The sequence below is a fragment of the Odontomachus brunneus genome, unplaced genomic scaffold, assembly GCF_010583005.1.
Source record: "Odontomachus brunneus isolate Ranch 3 - 2012 unplaced genomic scaffold, Obru_v1 Obru_scaffold_155, whole genome shotgun sequence".
Classification (NCBI taxonomy): domain Eukaryota; kingdom Metazoa; phylum Arthropoda; class Insecta; order Hymenoptera; family Formicidae; genus Odontomachus; species Odontomachus brunneus.
In genome coordinates, this window is record NW_022639605.1 from 360,452 (window position 1) to 382,125 (window position 21,674).

Below are 21,674 nucleotides of genomic sequence, written 5' to 3' on the forward strand. Positions count from 1 at the left end.
TATATATATATATATATATATATATATATATATATATATATAGAGAGAGAGAGAGAGAGAGAGAGAGAGAGAGAGAGAGAGAGTAACCTTCAAAAGGTTTTAGCTGTCGTTCGTTGTTTACTCAAAAGTTATTAACGAAAAAATTTCATTAATGCCACATAGTTTTGCGACGCTGTATAAATTAATGTGCACATATATATACGCACAAGTATATGCGCGGAGGAGGGACTCTGTCTCTCCCCCCATACCTCCTTTCCAAAAAATAATCCTAACCTAATCTATTTATTGAAATATTGTAAACAAAATATTGTTTACATTTTTACACATAACTTGTCAATAAAAAACAATATAACAATACAAATGCGGGGAGAGCAATACTGCTTGCGATATTTTTTGCACATAGTATATATGTGTATGCTCCGTAGCCACTTGCGCAACTCCTATAGTTTCCGAAATATTAATAAAAAAGGTGCCTGTCCCTAGTCGTGTAACTGGGAGAGCTACGCCCCCCAGACCCCCCGCACCGCGATGGGGGGTGGGGGCGCAGTCTTTTGTAAGAAGTTCTCACCTTTAAAAATTACATCTTTTTTTATAAAATTTCTAAGATACATTTCAATTTGTATAGCGTGAAGAAACTGCACCATATTTACGAAACTTCTTTTGTTTATAATTTTGAGCTTAAGGGGGCATAGCCCCCAATTACACGACTAGGGACAGGCGCCTTTTTTATTAATATTTCGGAAACTATTGGAGATGCATAAGTATTTCGTTATTTTCATATATACTGAGTGCAAAAATTACGTTCCTTTTATAAAAATTTTTTTATTGATGAGTTAGGTTAGAGTTAGTTTTTTGGGGAGGGGCTTTGCCCCCCTCCGCGCATATACATATATTGTTTATCATATTTTAATGTATGCTGCTTATCAAAATTGTTTTATTTATAAAAATTCTTTTGTTAATAACTTTTTAACAAACAATAAGCAATGCTTAAAACTTTTTGAATGTTACTTAGGGACATATCCTTCATAACAAGGTCAAGGTCATAAGAGCTGGGTCCCCTGTTCGGTATATTTACCATTTATTGTTTAGAATAAATGCCTTACACACAAGTAACGTTTATTCGCAGAGAGTGATATTTATTTCGAGATTTTCTTAACTTACAGTGCTAATAAGAAGCGAAAGTTTAGAAACACTGAATATCAGCGGTTGTGGATTGAGTTCAACTGCCGGCGCAGCGCTTACCGAGGTGCTCTGTTCCAATTATGTGAAACTTGAGGCCTTACATCTCGATGTGTCCAACAACGATTTTGGATCGAACGGTACAGTAACAGAAACTTGATACTTTGTCGAGGATACGATAGAAAAGTACACTTCCTTATAAGAAGGAAGTCCTTCCTTCCTCATTAATTTTTATTATTAATTAACTGTCGCGCCGTTTACACTTAGTGCACTCTTGCCCCGCTTGACCTTAAATATATAACGACCCTAATAACGAATTGACATGTTCTTCATAAAGCTTTCTACTCCGTTATAAAAACGACAATAAAATTGTTCCAGTTGGAGAGTCATTCGAGGCAGCCATAAAGTCCTGCCCGTATATTATCCACTTGGATGGGCGAATGTGCAATTTCTCGAAAGAATCGGAGTACTCGATCAATGAGAACGCGTACAGGTGAGACTCGGGCGTTGATCATCGGGTAAAATAACGTTCCACTCGATAGAACTCATTGAATTCTCGAGCATCACTCGATTCTCGAGTTTGGACTGCCTACCTTTATTTCGGTCGCGATTTCCGTTTCCATGCACGTATATGCGACGGGTGCGAGATAATATAATAAATTTAAACTCAAAAGAGAGAGAGAGAAAGAGGTCGAAAGATAAAAAAAATCATAAATGTCATAAGCTATACTGCTCTAACATAAATTCATATTACCGCCGATTTATAAAACAAATGTGTCAACGTGGCCGTTTGTCTGCCTATATTAAAATGCCTGTTTTGGAAATTATGTTGGTATATGATATAGAGTTTAAGCGCAGAATACTTTAGATAAAATTATCTTTTCTTGATTGTGAGCGCTTTGTCGTGGGAGAATGTATGTATTATAACTATCAGAAAATTTAGGAATTTCATAGTTCTTTCAGTTTGTAAGTATGGTAAACATATATTTTTAAGAAAAAGAAATGAAACAAACATATTTATAATACATAAAATGCAAATTTTTATACCCATCATAGAAAAAAAATTCTCTTTTGAAAAACATTTTAATCTTTTTTATATTGTTCAGTATGAACTTTCATATTTTATGTAACATTGTACTTTAATATACAGAGTGTCTAACTCGCGTCATACCAAAGCTAATATACAGCTAGAATAAATCAGGGTATATAATGGAATCTTTTTTAATCAACCATGTAAAATTTCGAGTTATTAAATAAAATAGATAGGCTAATTGTTGACGCTAAAAATTGTGTAAAGTTTTTTATAAAGAAAAGCACATTTTATTTTTAAAATTTTTTATCGACATCATCTTAAAGCACAATGTAACATTATACAGGGTGTCTGACTCATACCATACCAGAGCTAATATATAGCTAAAATAGAGTGAGTAATGGAATCGGTGTCATTGCTCACGGGTCTATCTCATAGGCCCAGAGATGGGGACTACGTCTTAGATCTGACATTGCGCGCGAGCAATCGCCCATTTTCTTTGCCGGCCGCGACAAACCGCCTGCAAAGTATATCCCGCCTGCCGCGTCGCGTGCTGTGATTAGCCCATTTATTTTATTTAAAAACTCGAAATATTACGTGGTTGTTTAAAAAATAACACCGATTCCATTACTCATCCTATTTTAGCTATATATTAGCTCTGGTATGGTATGAGTCAGACGTCCTGTATAACGTTACATTGTGCTTTAAGATGATATCAATAAAAAATTTTAAAAATAAAATGTGATTTTCTTCATAAAAACTTTACACAATTTTGAGCGTCAACGATTCTGCTTTGCACACAATCGTCATATTGATTTCTGAAACGACAAAATCATTGTGTCATGGTTGAGACTAAGAGTATAGCTCTATCTAAGATAGATCGACAGTAATATATCGATGGAATCAATATAAAATATAAAAAATTTGGAGAAGCATCCCAAAATAAATGTACATAATTATTAGTAAAAGTACACCGGGCCTTACAGGATTAAATTACCAGCCCAATATAATTTCCAAAAGATTGGATGTAAGCGGGAAAACGGTTTTGTTGACACTCTTCCTTTTCGTCGTGACATTTTGACTTTATTGGCAATTCCGTGTCGATTTTGTCGTGCATGATCGTAACACACCTATCTACGCTCTAGTCTTTACGATTTATTAAGACACGTAAAGGGAGCCCGTTACTACCACTGAGAGAAGTTGTGATTCGTACACGTGTTCGTAGTATAAATTCCAAATAGTCGAAGTTTGCGATGGATTAAACTCCATACGCCGTCTACTTGGATTATCCCGTGCGACAGTAATTAATTATTCGTCCGTTATTATCCATTCCGTGTCTCTCTTGTTAACAATCCGACTTTGCGCACGAGAGCACGTTCGCCAATGTTCCGCCTCCCAACCCCTATTCTGCGCAAGAGGACAGACCGTGAGAGAGACGGGCGTTGTTAATTCCCCCGATATTCCGATTCCCTCTTCAAGCCAGCGGAGTCGCGAGATCGCCGTCAGGTGTTGGATCGTTCGCAGGCTGTGTTTGCAAACGTCATTATGCCCGAAAAGGCAACACGATCGCTGTCGAAATGGAATAGGTCGTCAACTTCTCGGGTGTTGTAAGCAGCTCGATGAGGGCGATGAATCTTATCGTGCCTGGCAACGTGCCAGTCGGTCGACGAGAGATAACCTTTTTTTCTTCTTTACGGAACAATGTCCCGTCATTTTGCCTCCTTTTCTTTCTCTCCCCCTTTTTGGTTCTATCTCCAAGTGGCGTCGTCAATGTTTGCGAGCACAATCGATTGTTACGTATCGTACCGATCAAAAAACTACAATTGGGAAAAAACATTCTTTTATTTCCCTCTTTTTTTGTGAATCGTTAAATTCGCGTGCGTATTAGTCTCGTTTCGAATCGCTAATTCAGCCATTCAATTTATCTGTTTTTCCTTTCTCTCCTTTCCTTTTTAAAAATACACGGTTCTCTCTCTCTCTATCTCTCACTCACTCACTCACCCACTTATTCACTCACTCTCTCTCCTCCCTCTCTCTCCCTCCCTCTTTCTTCCCCCATCCTTCTCTCCTCGTCTCTCTTTTTTACTCCATCTCTTGTTACACCGATCTCCCGTCGATCGTATTTTCCGTGTACCTTTGACCTATTGACGCCATTAGCCGCATGCCGCGTATAGCCACTGTATCGAGGACCCTCGCTCGTGAATGCGCGTCTTAGTGTCCTGAGGGTCGGTCGCACACGCGAGATGCATAACCCTACGTGTTCGATAACAATCTGCAGTTTACGATGGTTAGAAGTGAAGGTGCACTTCGTGACGGGAACTCAAAGTCGGAAGCAAGCCCGAGCTGTCAAATCAATCTCTGTATAGTAACGACACACACGTTTATGTTATTCTCTGAATTTCTTGGAATAATCTTATTCAAAATAAGTGAAAATTTACTCGAGACGATAGTGAAAATATTGTAATTCAGAAGAATCAATGTTAGAATGTAACTCAAGCCTAGACTAGATCCTAATTTCGTGCGAGTAAATGTTTTAATGTTTTAGAATAAATTTATTTTTGATAAAAGTACCTCATATTCATCCTATAATTTCGATTGAAAATTGTTTACCTCATCAAATCAAAATGGATAAAATATTCTATGAGTGAAAATATACCCGAATTCGAGAAAAATTTCACTCTATTACTAAAAAAGTGATTACTCAGTTTATTTTCCTTATTTCAAGTAGGGCAATCTAGTTAATCCAAGGGATATGTTGGTTATACACTTTGTTTTTAACCATACGCGTCGGTTATACTCTCTAAAGTAACTGACATGTTATACCTATAACTAATGGTTCAGTTGTAAATATAGCACCGCAATCGGTAAAATTTCACTGAAAGGATCAGTTAATAGCTAGGGGTAAACCGCTGATAGCATTGCGGTGTACAGATTCAAGGCATTGCTAGGCATTACTTGGATATTAGTGGCCATTAATGGGTATTATTAGGTCTTGCTGGGGTATTAATGCATATTATAATAAGCATTGTTAAATCATTGGGCACTATTACGTTTTATTTTTAAAGTGGCAATTGTTTTGTGACAAACATTATGTTTACAACACGTAATAAAGTGTGAATGTTAAGTAAATTATATATATTGTGCTCTCACGATGTTTTCCATGGGGCATTACGGTCAATCAACGCTACTATCGTTCAACGCTGCTAACGGTTGGCGCTGCGATCAGCCAACGCTCGTCATTGGATACGGTCCAACAGGCGCTGCAAATGCTTTGTAACGTTTTTACTTCTTTCTCTTTCTTCATTCGAATCCGAGGAATAGAACAAGAGGGAGAAACGCTGCGCAGCGTTTGTAGCGGTTGTTAGATCGCACCCAATATCCTACGATTGCACGATCTCACATCGGAATACATCGGAAGTATGCAATATTCCTATAACACGCATATTAAAAAGGAGAACAGGGTAAAGGTACCAAAAAGATAACTAGGAGGAATGGTTCAGCAGTGATTATATCCGACAACCATTTCGAAAATCTTCGGAACACTACGTTCTCCTCTCGTTCCTAACCTCCCTCGTTTTCGTCGTCGAATTTTAACAATATACTATAAAAGACAATTTCATAGAGCGGTAACGCGGCGCGTTCATCGTCGCCTCGCCGCGTGCCTGCAGCGTCAAAGCATCAAGACGTCATCGCGGCAGTCAGCGCGAGCCGCGTTATCGCTCAGCCTCGACGCACACAGCTCGCCGCGAAGCGTCTATAGGCCACGATGGGTGTGACAAACGCCAAACTTTACGCAGTTGTTACTAACAAATTAGACGCGTTATTGCTAAATGGAAGAGGACTTTTTTGATCATTTCGCTTAGCTCTACGTCCCTATGGAGTTGATGTGTTACAATTTTGAGACACCCTGTATATGAAGTTGTAGAAAAATAACAAAAATTATCTAAGAAGCTTTGAAAAATGCCATTAAAAGTACCAAAAAATTAGGTACAAAAATTAAAAGTGATGCAGATTGGAAATTTGTTGATATCAAATATCATAATGATAATATCAATATGATAATTTGCAAATTGTAGATTATAAATTCGATGATATAGAACGTGAAATCGATAACGATTGCTGTATAAACGTTAGAAGCACAAATGTCGAGGATGTTTGTGAACAACTCAATTTTATTTGATAATCTTGACGATTTCAAATTAGAGAGTCTAGAATTAAAAGACTTTTCAAAACAAGTATCACAAAAATTAATATCGGAAAACTCGCCATTCATAGCAATTAAAGTAAATGACAAGTTATGATTATTAAAAAATCTTCTTATTGTTGGTTTCTTGATGAATGTAAAGGTAAAGTCAGTATGGATCGATTACGAAGATTTATCACAAGTAACAAAACAAAATAACGAAAAGCTGTATAAAAATACAACCTGAGAAAAAACAAAAATATTTTCAAATTTCTAGTTTTTCTGGAAAAGATCAAATGTGTAACAAATCAGAAAAAGAATGTTTCCTTCAAAACGATCCTAATGTCTATAACGAGAATGTATCTGAATTATTATTAAATTAAATATTATGGTGTTTTTTACGATGACAACTAGTATATTGGCCGGGTTGTTGATCATTGTGATATCAAAGTAAAAATGAAATTTTAAAAATCTGAACTTAATTCTTTTATTTAGCCACGCGATGAAGATGTGGCGTTTATTGAAAAGAAATATATTTTCTACGGCCAAATTGAATTAGTCGGAACCGGATCTTTTGTGTTTAAACATTCTGATTTAGAGGTTATACATAAAAAGTATAAATTAACAAAACGTTATAAATTTTATTATTCATTAAGGCTATTGCGTTTTCCTCTCGAGAAACTTGGATTATGATTCAGAAGCAAGGAAATTTATGCTAAAAATCCTACGGATTACATTGAAGTAAATAGATATAACTATAAAATCTCACTTTTGTACAATCGATTAGCATACTTTCAAAATGTTCTGAAAATCATCAGTTTCCCTTAATAGTCTATAAACAGTCGTAAAATGATATGAGTATTTGATATGAGTATTATGTAACGTAATGTGATATGAGTATTTAGTCCTGTACGTATGCAGTCATAACTACATGCACATATGATTAGATTTCATATCACAGTCATTTTTACTATTTATTGACTGTCAAGGAAAACTGATAGTTTTCGGAGCATTTTAGAAATATGCTTAATCTATTGCAAGAGTGTGAATTTATAGTTACATCTGTTTATTTTTATGTAATCCGTAGAGATTTTCAATACGGACTTTCTCGTTTCTGATGCCATTAATCGAAAGTTTCATGGTGAGGAGCCTTAAAATAAGAAAATAAGTATATGTATCTCCTTTATACATAATATGTGCAAACTTTAAATATATTTTATTCTATTTCTATTTATATTAAAGAGGTAACCTTTTTTAGTTACAAATTAAAAAGTTTATGACATCTATTTAATAGTTATTAATAAATATTAAAATAAGTTTACATAAATTTTACGTTCTTATCATAAATCCGCACTGATTTTATATCACTGAGTCTAGTTCTATATTTTAGTTCATTGTTTTGTAATATTTTATACATATTATATTATAAACATAAATATGTAATAAATGCTTTATACAGAAATACATTACATACAAATTTTTTTTAATTGACAATATATACAACATAAAACTACAACACAATACAAACTAAACAATGTATAAACTATGTTTTTTATATTAAATTTATTACATTTTCTATTATATTATTAACAGACACATTGTCAGGCATTATTTGGGCATTACTAGGCATTTAGTAGGTATTAATAGACATCAATAGGCATTACTACAGGAATTAGTAGGCATTAATGGGCATTAGGTAAAAAATTTGGCAGTAATATCCAGAAATTGAATATTAGTAGGCATTGGTGCACACGATTTTGGTCAGCGGTTTATCCCTAGGTTAATAGTAGCGGCTGTTACCATTATTAATGTATTGTCTGCAAATATAAACAACGTCATTGCAAAAAATTGCACGAAAGTCATTAAAATCCTATCGTCACAAATGCAAGAAATTGGATTTAACATTAAAACATTTGTATACTACATACTTTTTGCAGTAAAATTTTACTTCCACTGGTCCAAATTAGTGAGATATAAGGCAGCGCAATAAAGTGGCAGCATTTTCACTGGAAATCAGTAAATATTCACTGATTATCGGTGAAATGTTTTTTCTACTGATTTAAGGTTCTGTTATCTCGTCAAAAAAGTCTGAATTGACGGTGGTGCCTGGCAGTGTCGAGAACATGAAATAACCGTGTCAGTGTAGCTGATTGGCTGACACTAGGCCAGGCTCATGCTAAGCCTCGCTTGACATCTCGGAAAATTACTTCCGTTTTATCGCGTTATTTTACAGTTTCTCCGTGAAGTGTGTATATATATTATCGTGATCCTCACAGCCGTAAAATATGCAACAAACTCAGTGATACTGGTGATATATTGTGAAAATCGAGAAATTAAATGTGTTTATACATGCTAATCTCAGCTGTCACAAACTACCGTGACAGCCGAAAAATGTAGTATTATTTCAGAAATTATTTTACGATGCTACGTGATACATCAGCTAGATATCTGAGTTTGCTGTACTTTTTACAGGTTTCAGGAAAATATTTGGTTCTTCAGGGAAAAATAAAAAATAAAGCAATAAAACGCAAGGAACTTTCGGTATGTTATTTCTCGCTTCTGACGTCATCAAATCAATATGGCCGTCCGAGAAATAACAGAACCTTAATCGGAAACATATTTAATGATTCACTTTAAGAGAGTATATTTTGTTTATTTATCGTAAATGGAACAATGAAATCGTAAAATGTTGTTTAGAACATAGATATTTTTTTAAGTGTTATTAAAATTAAAATAATATAATTAAAAATAAAAAAAATTAATTTAGATGCAACAAAATACGTTTCTGAGCGTCTTGAAATTTCTTTTAACCCTCAAACCTGGCTGTTATTTTCTGTCAACGTAAATTAGTCTCATGGTCTATTATATCCGCACCTCATATTAAACAACTTTAATTTATGCTCAGAAAATTCTGAAAAAATATTTACAGGAGTTTCTTGAAATGCTAATTAAATGCCCAGATTTAATTAGATAATAGTTTATTTTTTTATATATTATCAGTTTATTATTTTATATTTTCTTTATTATTTATTTTTTATATTCTAATATTGTTTTTATTGTTTTTTAAGAAGAAATTGTCTGTTAGCATATTATATCCAAAAAATCTATAGTTTTCCGAAATTTGTCTTATAAAGAAAATGCTTCGTAAGTTTTATAATATAGAGCCTACAGCTGAAGAAAAAAATTATGAAATAATTGTCATTCAAAAAATTATGAAATAATTGTCATTCAAAAAAACAATTAGAGCGTATGAAAAAATAGAAAGAGTATATTATAAGAGAAATAATAAAGACACATTAAAATTAGAAAAAATAATTCGTATATTTTTTGTGTTTTTATAAAATGTATCATAAAATATAAGCACTTATAAATATTGTAAGTACAAGGAGAAAACATTTTATATTTGACATGAGTTTAAAAATAATCTCTTATAAACAATTTATGCAGAAGGATCTTATGAAAATGATAGCTTTAATCATTCAAACTGTTAAAATATGTTTATTTTTACCAAAAAATTTTACAAGAGACAATTTTTCAACATTCGACTATTCGTCAACGAAAACCAAACTCATGAGTTGTTTATGTTAGTTGCCAACTTGAATAGCTAGCTAGATGAGCAGGAAATAATTGGACCCGCTGGACTTCTGGCCTATGCGGTTCTTTACAACAAACTTTTTCCCCACCAGGGACCGGTCAGAGCGCGCAGAGAAATTTCACGTAAATCAAATCGCTTTACAATCGCGTCACATTTGTCCCATGAATCTGAGTTGTTAAGGTTATTAATATTCTCGATTGTGAGTGAGTAAACTTAAATAACATATTATTAGTTAGAATAAAGTTCTGTCAGTGTATAAGAAACTTTTTTTTGGTAACAAAAGCAATATTCATTCGTAAAATGATTGAAACATTATGATATATGGACAAACAAAGTAAAAGTGGCCCGTAATTAAGAACCGGTAGAAGAGAATACTTCTCGTGGAGATTATGGAATTACTAGTCAGAATACATATTTTATACGTGATCTTCATTGATCTAGGCTGTTAGCCATCTTGGCACCAAAGCAAAATGGCCACGTTGTATGTTCGTATTTCGATTATTCTTACAATTTTATATTATTATATAACAAAACAGGATCGTTGCATAAACACATAGGAGAAGATTGTCCCTGTCATCTCTGTACAGTCAATTACAACAGTTAATTGATTGAGAAATTTTAATCAAAATTTTGAAAAATATAACAACTTGCCCTGGTCTTCTCTAATAGTTATCTTCACAAAGAATATTCTCTTGATAATAGATTTGAAACATACTCATCACAAATTTTAAAAAAGCTCATTTTATCATTATATTGAAAAGAAAAATTTATTTTTTTTACAAAAATATTATACAATTTTATCCAAAAAAATGTTGGTTCATCTCTAGTACCCTTATGAAAAAAAAAAACGAAAAAAACCTCAATTTTGGGTGTAAACACCCAAAAACTAAGAATAAATACCTAAAGGAGGATATGACTTTTAGGCGATTTGAAGACCGCTAGATGAACGCAAATTTCCTATTTTTTCCCGTAGAATTTAAAAATCGACCTTAAAATTACGCTAAGTAAAGAGAAAAATAGTTATAAACATTTAAACGTTAATTTTCCCTGAAAATCATGTATTTTCCAACATTACCATCTTAAATACCTTTGACCTTTTTAGAGGTGCTAAATCTCACGTTACATAGGAGATTTATTTTATCAAAACTTGATAATGATATGAGAATATACTCTAAGCAGCAGAGAAAAAACAGCAGTCAATCGGCCGAAATGGGTAACTAATTCCGAGCTCTGCCTTAAACGGAACGATTTGAGCGGCGAAAGCTACTATATGCTCGAGAAGAGGTTCCTTATATGCTTTTGTTTATTAATGCCCTGTATAATCCTGAAAAAGCTGAAAATCTACAAAAATTTTATAGCTGAAAAGCTACAAAATCACTTTTGTACTATTTTGATAGTTAATATTTTTTTAATTGATTGCTGCTTTTTCTCTGCTGCTTAGAGTATATTCTTATATCATTATCAAGTTTTGAGAAAATAAGTTTTCTATGTAACGTGAGATTTAGTACTTCTAAAAAGATCAAAGGTATTTAAGATAACAGTGTTGAAAAATGTATGATTTTCAGGGAAAATTAACGTTTAAATGTCTATAACTATTTTTTCCTTTTCTTAGAGTAATTTTAAAGTCGATTTTTTAATTCTACGGAAAAAAATACGAAGGAAAAAATAGGAAATTTGTGTTCACCTAGCGGTCCCCAAATCGCCTAAAAGTCATATCTTCCTTTGAGTGTTAACACCCAAAATTGAAGGTTTTTTCGTATTTTTTTCGTAAGAGTAAGCAACCCGAATTTTTATTTTAATATTTTTGATTGAGACAAACTTTATTAGAATTCAGAATGTATGTTGAATAAATTTGATGTTTAAAATAAATTCTTATGATAGATTTGTGGATATAAAAGTTTGAATTTTTTTCAAAGTCCCTTAGAGACGAAAATTTTCTTTGGAATCTTGGAGTTTCGTTGAGAGTTCTATCAATTATCTTTAAGAATTTTTGCATAAAAAGTGTTGGTTGAAAAGTTATAACTCTTTGAAGTTACACAATCGTGAACTTGATCCCCCGTAATTTTATTAAAAAATTCTTTTTGGAATTTTGACGTTTTGTTGGGAATTCTGGTAGTCTCCCAAAGAGTTCTATAGATTATCTTTAAGAATTTTTGCGTTAAGGTTAAAGATAAAAATGTTATAACACTTTGACTCTGTAATTTCATTTTGTGTTTTGACCGCTTTAATCGATGGAACTCTTTTTGTTATCGAGAGAACTTTAGAATTCTTTGGGGGACAACCAGAAATCTATTTATTTTTCCAGATTTTGAAAAAGTAGGGCCAATTTCACAGACGTTATCAAGAAGTTAGAATAATCGGCCCTATATAATATATATTTTTCTGTATATATTTTTTATTAAAAAAAAAAAATACAAGATATATTTTTGTAAATGCTTTAACGATACTACAGGGTGCGGCGCCAAAATCCGGACAAATTATACATTTTTTCCAAACATATTTTTTTATTGCAAAAACGAAAAGGTTTACAAAATTGTTTTAACCACATTGTTTGTAAGGCCATAAAGAACACATTTACTCAATATATCCCCTGCTTGTTTGAATGACCGCCTCCATTCTCGGTCTGAAGCATGCGCTTTAATGTGTCACGGTCCATATCGGTGAATGCCGCTTCAATAGCGGCTCTCAATGATGCGACGTTTGGATGTCTGGACTTGTTTCTGACCCTTTCAACTACGCTCCATATATAGAAGTCCAAAGGATTCAAATCTGGGCTGTTGGGAGGCCAAAATTCTTTCGACCAAAACATGTCGACGTTGTCCGATAACTAATTTTGCACCGAATGAATTGTGTGGGCGGGCGCACCGTCCTGCTGGAAAACATACGGCTTTCCAGACGACACAGTTTTCATCCACGGCTTCACTACATTTGTCAGAACACGCAAATAAACTTCTTTTGTGACATTTTCCCCTTTGTTAAAGAAATGCGGTGGCATGACATCACTTTTACTGGATGATGTTGCAAAACCTTCGTTGGACTTCTCCGACTCATTGTACTTTGCGACGACATCATACACAGTCTCATATACAGATCTCGGGTACCCGAAGAACCGAATGATTTCTGTCGCCGAGCGCCCAGCGCGAACACTTTCGATAATCGCGGCTCTTCGGTCATAGTCCGCACTTGGTTTCAACATTGCGACTGTTTCGAGGTTATGATGGTTTAGTACATGCGTCAAGCTATTTGAACGCTAATCGCGACATCTACCAGTGGTATAGAACGGCGAGAATTTCAAATTGAATTTTGTCCGGATTTTGGCGCCGCATCCTGTATATTTTACGTCAAGATTAGTTTATTATAGATAGATAGATATATCTATCATGATTCCTATCTCGACTCGTTATTCATATTTTAGAAAAATTGCAATAACATTGTTATCGGAAATGTACCTGGAATTATTATACTTCTATTTTTATAGTCACGAAACCTCATCTTCTTCGTGTACATGGTGCGCATTTATCTTTCATCGACTTCATTCCCCAATTTATTCCATCACGATAGGAGTTATTGCCACACGGCCGTTGTTATAAATGTCTGAACGCTACGTTTGTTCAGGAATAAACAAAACATGAAGAAGGAGAAAGAGAAAACAACGTCTGGTCGGAAAAGCAGCGCAGACACTGCGCCAAACGCCAAGAGTCTGCAACAACAGCCGGAAGTTGGTCCAGCATTCTTGGAATCAAAAGGTATCGTGAATCTTTTCTACTAGCGGACAAATCGATGCCGTAAAAGTTACTGCACTATTTTTCTCGCTCAAGTTATCGTGACTTTACCTACGTATGAAATATGAAGCGTTATGTCAAACGGCGAGAGAAATATTGGCTAAAACTACTTCTCACTTTTTTCCGTTACTAAATAATTTATTTGAAACTTTAAATTATGTCCTAATTGCGAAAATAATTTCTTTCATTGTATTATATTGTTTATTACGATGGTATTTACGTCAAAATAAATTTACGGATATACATTCAATATTTCAATGTGCGCGCACAGATGACAGTTTATTGAAATATTCACTATTTAATTGTAATTTATGACTGATCTATTATTATTGATAATACATACATTCGTGGAGATTAACAACTCTGCAACGAGGAGAATATTTTAGTAGGATTCGACGTGCGCACATCTCGCAAACTCGACGTGGCGCAAATATTCCAGACAAAATATTCGAGACGACCCAAGCGCGCTGTTAAATTCAATATTTCGTGCAATTGCAGACGAGGAGACGGCGAAATTAATTCCCCGAGCCCCGCGCGTATAAGCGGCCCCGGTTACTACGAAGAAGGAGAGAAACGAGTTCTCCTGATCATGGAAAATTTAAGACGCCGTTTGGCAACGACGCCACGACGCATCTAGAAGAGCCCACCGGTGCTTATCGGGAGTTTTCAGCTAGTAAACCGAAAGCGATGGTCTATAGCGATGGTAACACGGTCAGCCTTGATTCCACCAATCAATAAACCCATTTCTCGAAAATAAATGAAAAAGCCTGTGCAGCATTTATTGCGACAAATAAATGCGGTATAACGGATAGCTCTATTTGTTTCATTTTGCTACCCCGACATGTTTCTAATAAATGAATAACACAAAAAAACGCTGCAAGATATTCAGAAAGAGACTGAGTAAGAAGGAGAAAGGAAGAAAGAGTGATAAATGATTATATAATTAACATCTTCAATTTAAAATAATTGTGTATGCGTGACCTTCAGGACGGTTTCTTTTTTAAATAAGCATATCTAAATTTCTTTTATTTTTATTGATATTTATTTTAAAGAATTTTGGAAAATAAAATACAAATATATATCTAATTTGTATTTGCTATGTGTTAAAAAATAGAATGATTTAATAAAATCATAAAAAAAGATTTAATAAAAAAGTTTAATATTTTACTACACGCAACTTTACTTTAGTATATTATTTGACGCACAGTATGCTATGTTTGAAAATTTTATTAACAAAATACTGATCTGCAAAGTTTACGTTTTATATTGATTGCAGTTACAACTACTTTTACACAATAAAAGTACATGCAAGAATTAATTGGAGTATTTTTCAATATATGACGAAAACGGTAAAAAATTTCAAAATTGATATCTCGAGTTGCCAGTTAGCTTAAATATGTTCCTGATACAAAAGTTCTGCAGCTTGTACATATGATATATGTATAGTTGAATTAATGTTTGCTCTGTTCAACAAAATTTCAAAGAGCATTGGTATATTTTTATAACCAAATTTAGAAACTTCAAAATGTACGGAAAATTATGCAAAAATTTTCTAAAAGGATGTCTAACGCAAAATATCCTATATTTCGTGTACATATAGATTAGATCAAATTAAACACAAAATTTCTGTATTATTTTGCAAATAACCATATGGATTTTTTAATTATTAATTAAAGAAGATTAACAGATAATCGCGCGTGATAATGCGTCAATCTTTTAATTAATAACTCAGAATTTTACGTGATTGTTTACAAAATGATAAAGGAATTTTGTATCCAGTTTGATCTAACTTAAATGTGAAGTTTGGAAAACTTTGCGTCTGCATATGCATGATTAGATTTTTTATGGAGAAACAAAGTAGTATATATTTATGTATACAAGAAATTCGAAAAGGATAGCGTGATTGTGTTAGGGAGAATGTTATTGACATTTTTAGAATACATCATCCACTTTAGCGCGCGTCCTCTTAACGAGTTAATAAATAATTTTAAACCTCCAATTTCACGGGGAGAAATTTTCGTCGTGAAATACGCTTCGCGAATAATCGATTGCTTAACGGAACGATAGTTTTATCGGCCGTGCACCGGCATTTTCCAATTACTCGTCGAATTCCGATCGATCGATCGAGCCATCGCGCTTCGCAGAAAGTCGGGTGATTCAAGTAAATATTACGAGTTCCTACTTCACCAGCTATTGGAATTGTGATCGTCGACGTACAGATTAAACCGAATGGGAATTTAGGTGTACGTGGCGATAATACAAACGTCATGCGCGATAGTTGCTACGTGACGCGATACACGTGTAATATGAACTTGTCTAACGTGATAATAATGCATCCTTTATCACGCGCGCACGCGTGCGCAACGAAGATCGCATTGCAAACGAAATCGGTGGTCGCCGGAAAATCATGAATAATATCTGCGTCGTTATTATGTGCGGAGTTGCTATAACAATTTCTATGCTATTGCCGTTTCTCGACGAACGGCGCGAACAATCGCGCCCGGCCGTGTATGCCCGCGTAACGAATAAATAGCCGAAAGAACAGTTACGCGAGGAGAGAGAGAGAGAGAGAGAGAGAGAGAGAGAGAGAGAGAGAGAGAGAGAATTCACATTGTACTTGCAAACGCGTTCGTTCAAGCGCGCCAAAACTACATCGTAGAGATCATAAATAACATAGAAAAATTTTATGTGAGAAATTTGGCGTTGCGAAATATAATTGATTTGTTTGCTGCTCTGTTCACGTAGTGGTATTTATTTTTACTCTTTCAGTGAATGTTCCGCGAAATGAATATCTTCTCTAGAAATCTATAAAAAGTCCAAGATCTCGTTGAAACCAACGATCTGAAGTGACCATTATTTACGCTAATAATAACTAGAATCTCTATAAGATAGAGTCTGGCCACATTCCTTCTTATTGGTTGAAACAAGGTTTGGAAAAACATGGCAGAACCAATAGAAATTGTCATGAGAAGCAGGATAATTTGAAAAGAGCGATCGGAGAGGAAAGTGCTCGAGAGAATTTGTGGTTGAAAACTGTAATTCATGGTAGTGTCAAAAAAGTAAAATAAGAAAATTATAAACAATTAGTAGTCTCTTTTATTAAAAATTGTGAAATAAATAAATAAAAACATAATTTTGATTGTAAACTTGAAACATTATTAATCTGTAGGAAGTGAATACGGTGAAAAGACTTTCTGATAATAGTTTTTGCATCGTGGAACACAACACATTGACATTTTGAAATCTGAAAATTCATATTTCGTATTGCACTATGTTATCAATTGCCTTTTCAGATACTGTTCAGAATAATATGAAGTTACGATGACAATTTATATAATGAATATGATCTTTTATATAATATCGCAATTTTTAACTCAATTAACTTTTTTATTTTACTTTGGAAACAACATACAGAATAATTTTACTTATTTCCATTAACAATTTATAACCAAACTGACACTTTTATCTTGTAACGCGATAAATACGAGTTGCATTCATATATATACGGTCGCCATGTTTTTTCAAAACTAGTCGAGTAGCCAAACTCTATCTTATAGAGACTCCAATAATAACTACGAATGTGAGGTACTAATATAGTATAGTATTAATAAATTTAAAACATATACGTATTTATATGCAGGATGTTTATTCACGTTTTTCTGCGAGGACGCGCGTTAAATACTGCCTAATATTTGAGAAATTGATTTTTGTAAAGAAAAGTTTATATAGGCATATAGTATCAAGAAGTCTGTTTCAGAGAGACACAAGATATTAAAAATCCTCAAACTAAAAGAAAATGAAGTTAGAAAATAAATTTTTTAAGTGCTCTATCACAATTAAAGAACGTATACATATTTGGCGGTAAAACATTAAATTTAAAATAAATTGCGCATCTTGCATTTTACAAAATCAAACGCATTAAAATATTGAAACACAAGTATTTCTCAAACTAATGACTTTATTGAAGTATATCAAGAGTCCTTTTTTGTAAGTAATTAATAAAATAATAGAAACTTGCAAATTTAATTCCGTCCATTGGCGCACAAATTTGGGATATTAATGTATTACTTAAACTCCGTTTTTACGCTTTTGGTTTTTTACAAAACGGCGATTATAAGTCAAAAATGAATACCCTGTCTATTTACTTATCCGAGTTCGAAAAAAAACCTTTTTTCGTTTAAGGATTATTAAGAAAAAAACTAAGACTATGGGTAAAAATTAATTACAGTACACCTTAAGTGGGTCAGAGATATTCCAAAATAAGCATATCTTCGCAGGGTTCAAATATAGCTAACATAGGAAAATTCTGAATGGAATTTGGTGAATAAATCATGAATTCATAATAACGTTAATGTCCCAAATACACAGAGAAAACGATTTATCGAATCAAATAAATGTTTCTTTAGAATAGTCTAAACAAATTATTTGGTTGACACAACAAAAATATTTTTTTGAAACTAAACCGCAAATAAATATTTTTACATCAAATAACATTTTATTTAATCAATCAAAAAATTCGTTTGGACTATACCAAAGAAATGTTTATTTGATTCAACCAAATCGTTCTCTCTGTGTAAGAGTTGTATGCTATAATAAGTCTCAGTCAGAGGCAAGTTAGCCAATTCCTGAAATGAGTTCAGTATAGCTTCGAAAAGACTTCAAAAAATTCATCATGATAATATTCAAATAAAAATCCAAATTAGCTAAATTTGATTTTGATTCTTAAAAACAGAATTATTTAGAGTCTCATGATCATTTCAGTAATAGCCAGATCAAGTATCGGTACGGAATATCGCAAAACGTAACTTACTGGACGGAGAGCTGACTAACGAGTGACATCTTGATGGAAAAAATACGCGCTATTTTTTAATAGACATAATGAATAGGGGACATAAAAGGCCGCGATAAGAGAAGACACGTCTCATGATGTGATTTTTCAGGAAAACCAATCTTGTGGGCCAATCTTGATGGAGTGCCGCTGCACGCGCGCTTAAGAGTTAATCCCTGTTTTAAATTTCTCCTCGAATATGTTCGTATAAATTTTTGCTTCACAATGACCTCAAGAATCATTTTCTAAAATGTTGTGGATAATACTTAAAAAAAACATCTTATATATATATTTAAATATCTGTTTCGATAAGACGAAGGATACATTTGATCCAACTATCAAATCGGTTGCTTCCGTTTTTTATCGAAATAGAGTTCGCCCCCTTCGGTGACTTTTAAATCAATTCCGGTAACAAAGTGCTCGTACTAGTAGATAGTAGATAAAGTGGTAACGGTGCAAGTGAAGTTCGCGCGCGCGAATCTGGTTTGGATCAATATTAACTACATTGGCCACATTCACTCGCGGCTTTTATTTTCGATTTCTGCCGTTCTAACAGTCCTCGCGTCCAACAAAGAGAAAGGGAAAGAGAGAGAGAATAACTCTCTGTCCGTCGTATATCATCTCGCTGTCGCTTCTCTTCCGTTCTATCGAGCCTTTTTCCTTTTTTTATATTTGCTTGCGGACGAGCGATCTCGTCGAACTAGTCGGCACGGCCCAGTTGTCGTCGCAAAGCCACGTGACGTATCGAAACTCGCGAAGACGCCATCGATCGTCACACATTCCGATCCGTTTTCCTCGCGATTACCACCCTCGCCGCTCTCCCTCTCTATCCATCTCCGATATCTTATTTCCCTTTTTGCTTTGTGCATGGAGTCGTAATTGAAAACTGCACACAGCGTTCGACGGATCCATTCGGCGAAAATTCTGACGTTTTTCTTTTGTCATTTTGAAGAATGTCACGCGGTGAGCTCCGATATGACGAGTAAGAATATTACAGAAAACGTCGGAATTACACGCAAGGAGTATAAACAAGGAAAGAATCTAGGTCAATGCTTCTACATTATGTTTGATCACATCGTGCCTCCATCTACCGATTGCGATGCAAAATTGATCAAATCCTATTTCCCGTGAAACTTCCGCATGCACGGAGAGAATCCGAAGCTGTTGAATAAAATAATCACACACCTATATATACGCGATGAAGATGTAGTCCATAGCATAAATAAATTTTATCTTCGCCCGATGTGATATGCGTATATTTTTGTAGAATCGGATGCGCGCATAGCAGATATGAAATAAATGATAACGTTGCTTTAGTGCACATCGTCGGGACCATTTAATACGGGGTGTTCACTTGAAAAGTTTCCATCTCAATATTTTCTAAAATGTGTGTTGTAGTAACAAATTTTGAATATAAAAGTTGGAGGATTTTGAGGAGGATTTATAACGGTGTGATTTTAAAAACTATGTAAGTGGCGGTTTTCAAGATCATTTCAAAATCAACTTTTTTTGTAATGGAAAAGAGTATTTTTTACTACGTGATTCGTAAAAATAGATAATTTTGCGTCTAAGATCCTTTAGTATTTATTTTTACAATTCTTTTCAATGAAAAAAATATTAAAAAAAGTTAAAATACGTTTATGTCTTATAAGCTTGTATATGTATACGTGTGTATACGTATATATATTCATGTGTGTGTGTGTGTGAGTGTGTGGGAGAGAGAAAGGGGAAAGAAGAGAAAGAGAGGGAGAGTGAGAAAAGGAAAAAAGATTATAGTTAGTTTTTTCATTCATAAATCATACAAGAATTTGAAAACAGAATTTATTATTGTATGGAGAAAAATAGTGTGTATTTTGAAGATAATTTATGAATGAAAAAACGAACTGTAACCATTCTCCTTTCTTTCTTCCCTTCTCATTCCTTCTCATTCACACACACGCACGTGTACGCACTTACACAATGTTATGCACGTATTTAACATCTTTTAATATTTTTTCAGTGAAAATACATTTAAAAAATAAGTCCCGAAGGATTTTGAACATAACATTATATCAAATTTTTTTGATCTTGGTATTTATATTACCACTCTATTTTTTCAACTTTTGCTATATTTTTGCCTACGTCACATCTTTTGAAAACTATGTTAGCTGGTAGTTTAAGCCGTAAGTAGTTCAACAAATATTATTTCTTTCTGAATTCGTAATATTTTACCTAGAGGATGTACTCATCATTTACTTCTATCAGATAATCTAGGAACTTGATGATTTTTTCAATATAAATAAGTTGTAAAAAGTATAGAAATTTGCATTTTACGTGTTACAAAAATGTTCAATTTTATTATCTTTAAATGTAACTCAATAGCAAGTTTACAATATTTATAAACTGAAAAAGCTATTAGACTAAATTAAAACTAGACTAATCTAACTACTAGACTAAACTAAAACTAAACTAAAAGCTAAAAATGTCCTAGATTTTCTGATAGAAGTAAGACGTGACGCGGTAAAGCGTAGTATGATCAAGAAAAAGTAAATTTTTGCTAGAGTGGATCTGGATTCTGGATAAGATGATTAATTCTTAATCAGCCAATTTCAGAATAACCTTAAAAAATTGGAACATAATTAAAAAATCGAGATTTTTTTACTGGTACATCAGATTACAAAATATTTTGTAAAATAAACCGTTAACCACCTAGGTGGGTAAAGTAGATAACTATTCAGTAGGGTTGGATAGTTAATTTTAAAAAAGTTAAAAGTTAAGTTAGAAGTTAAAAAGTTAGTAACTTTAAACTCAATTTAGTTAAGCTTAAATAAGTTAACTTTTAACTTAAACTCAGTTAATTTTTACGCATTTACTTTAAATATTTTTTACTTTTCTCAGTTAATTTATTTCATCGAGTTAAGCAACGTTAATTTATGTTACACATCAGAAAATATTTTTAATTACTGTCTGTATGTTTTATTACAAATGTTTTTTTGTTTTATTTTATAATAGTCTATTAATAATACTTATAAATTATGTATATATATATATATATATATATATATATATATATATATATATATATATATATATTTTTT

The 21,674-nt window shown here is 33.4% G+C and overlaps 2 protein-coding genes across 4 annotated transcripts in view; one reads left to right on the top strand and one right to left on the bottom strand.

Moving 5' to 3' along the window:
* The window catches only part of LOC116850781 (dynein regulatory complex subunit 5-like), a 68,810-nt gene extending 54,051 nt beyond the window's left edge, over positions 1-14,759 (top strand). The window contains exons 7-10 of the mRNA XM_032829428.1: positions 1,164-1,319; positions 1,558-1,672; positions 13,603-13,733; positions 14,268-14,759. Coding sequence (XP_032685319.1) covers positions 1,164-1,319; positions 1,558-1,672; positions 13,603-13,733; positions 14,268-14,311 — 446 coding nt within the window. The 3' untranslated portion in view covers positions 14,312-14,759. The remainder of the gene's footprint in view (positions 1-1,163; positions 1,320-1,557; positions 1,673-13,602; positions 13,734-14,267) is intronic.
* LOC116850782 (Kv channel-interacting protein 1) overlaps positions 1-21,674 on the bottom strand; it is a 218,057-nt gene that overhangs the window by 93,306 nt on the left and 103,077 nt on the right. The window lies entirely within an intron of this gene.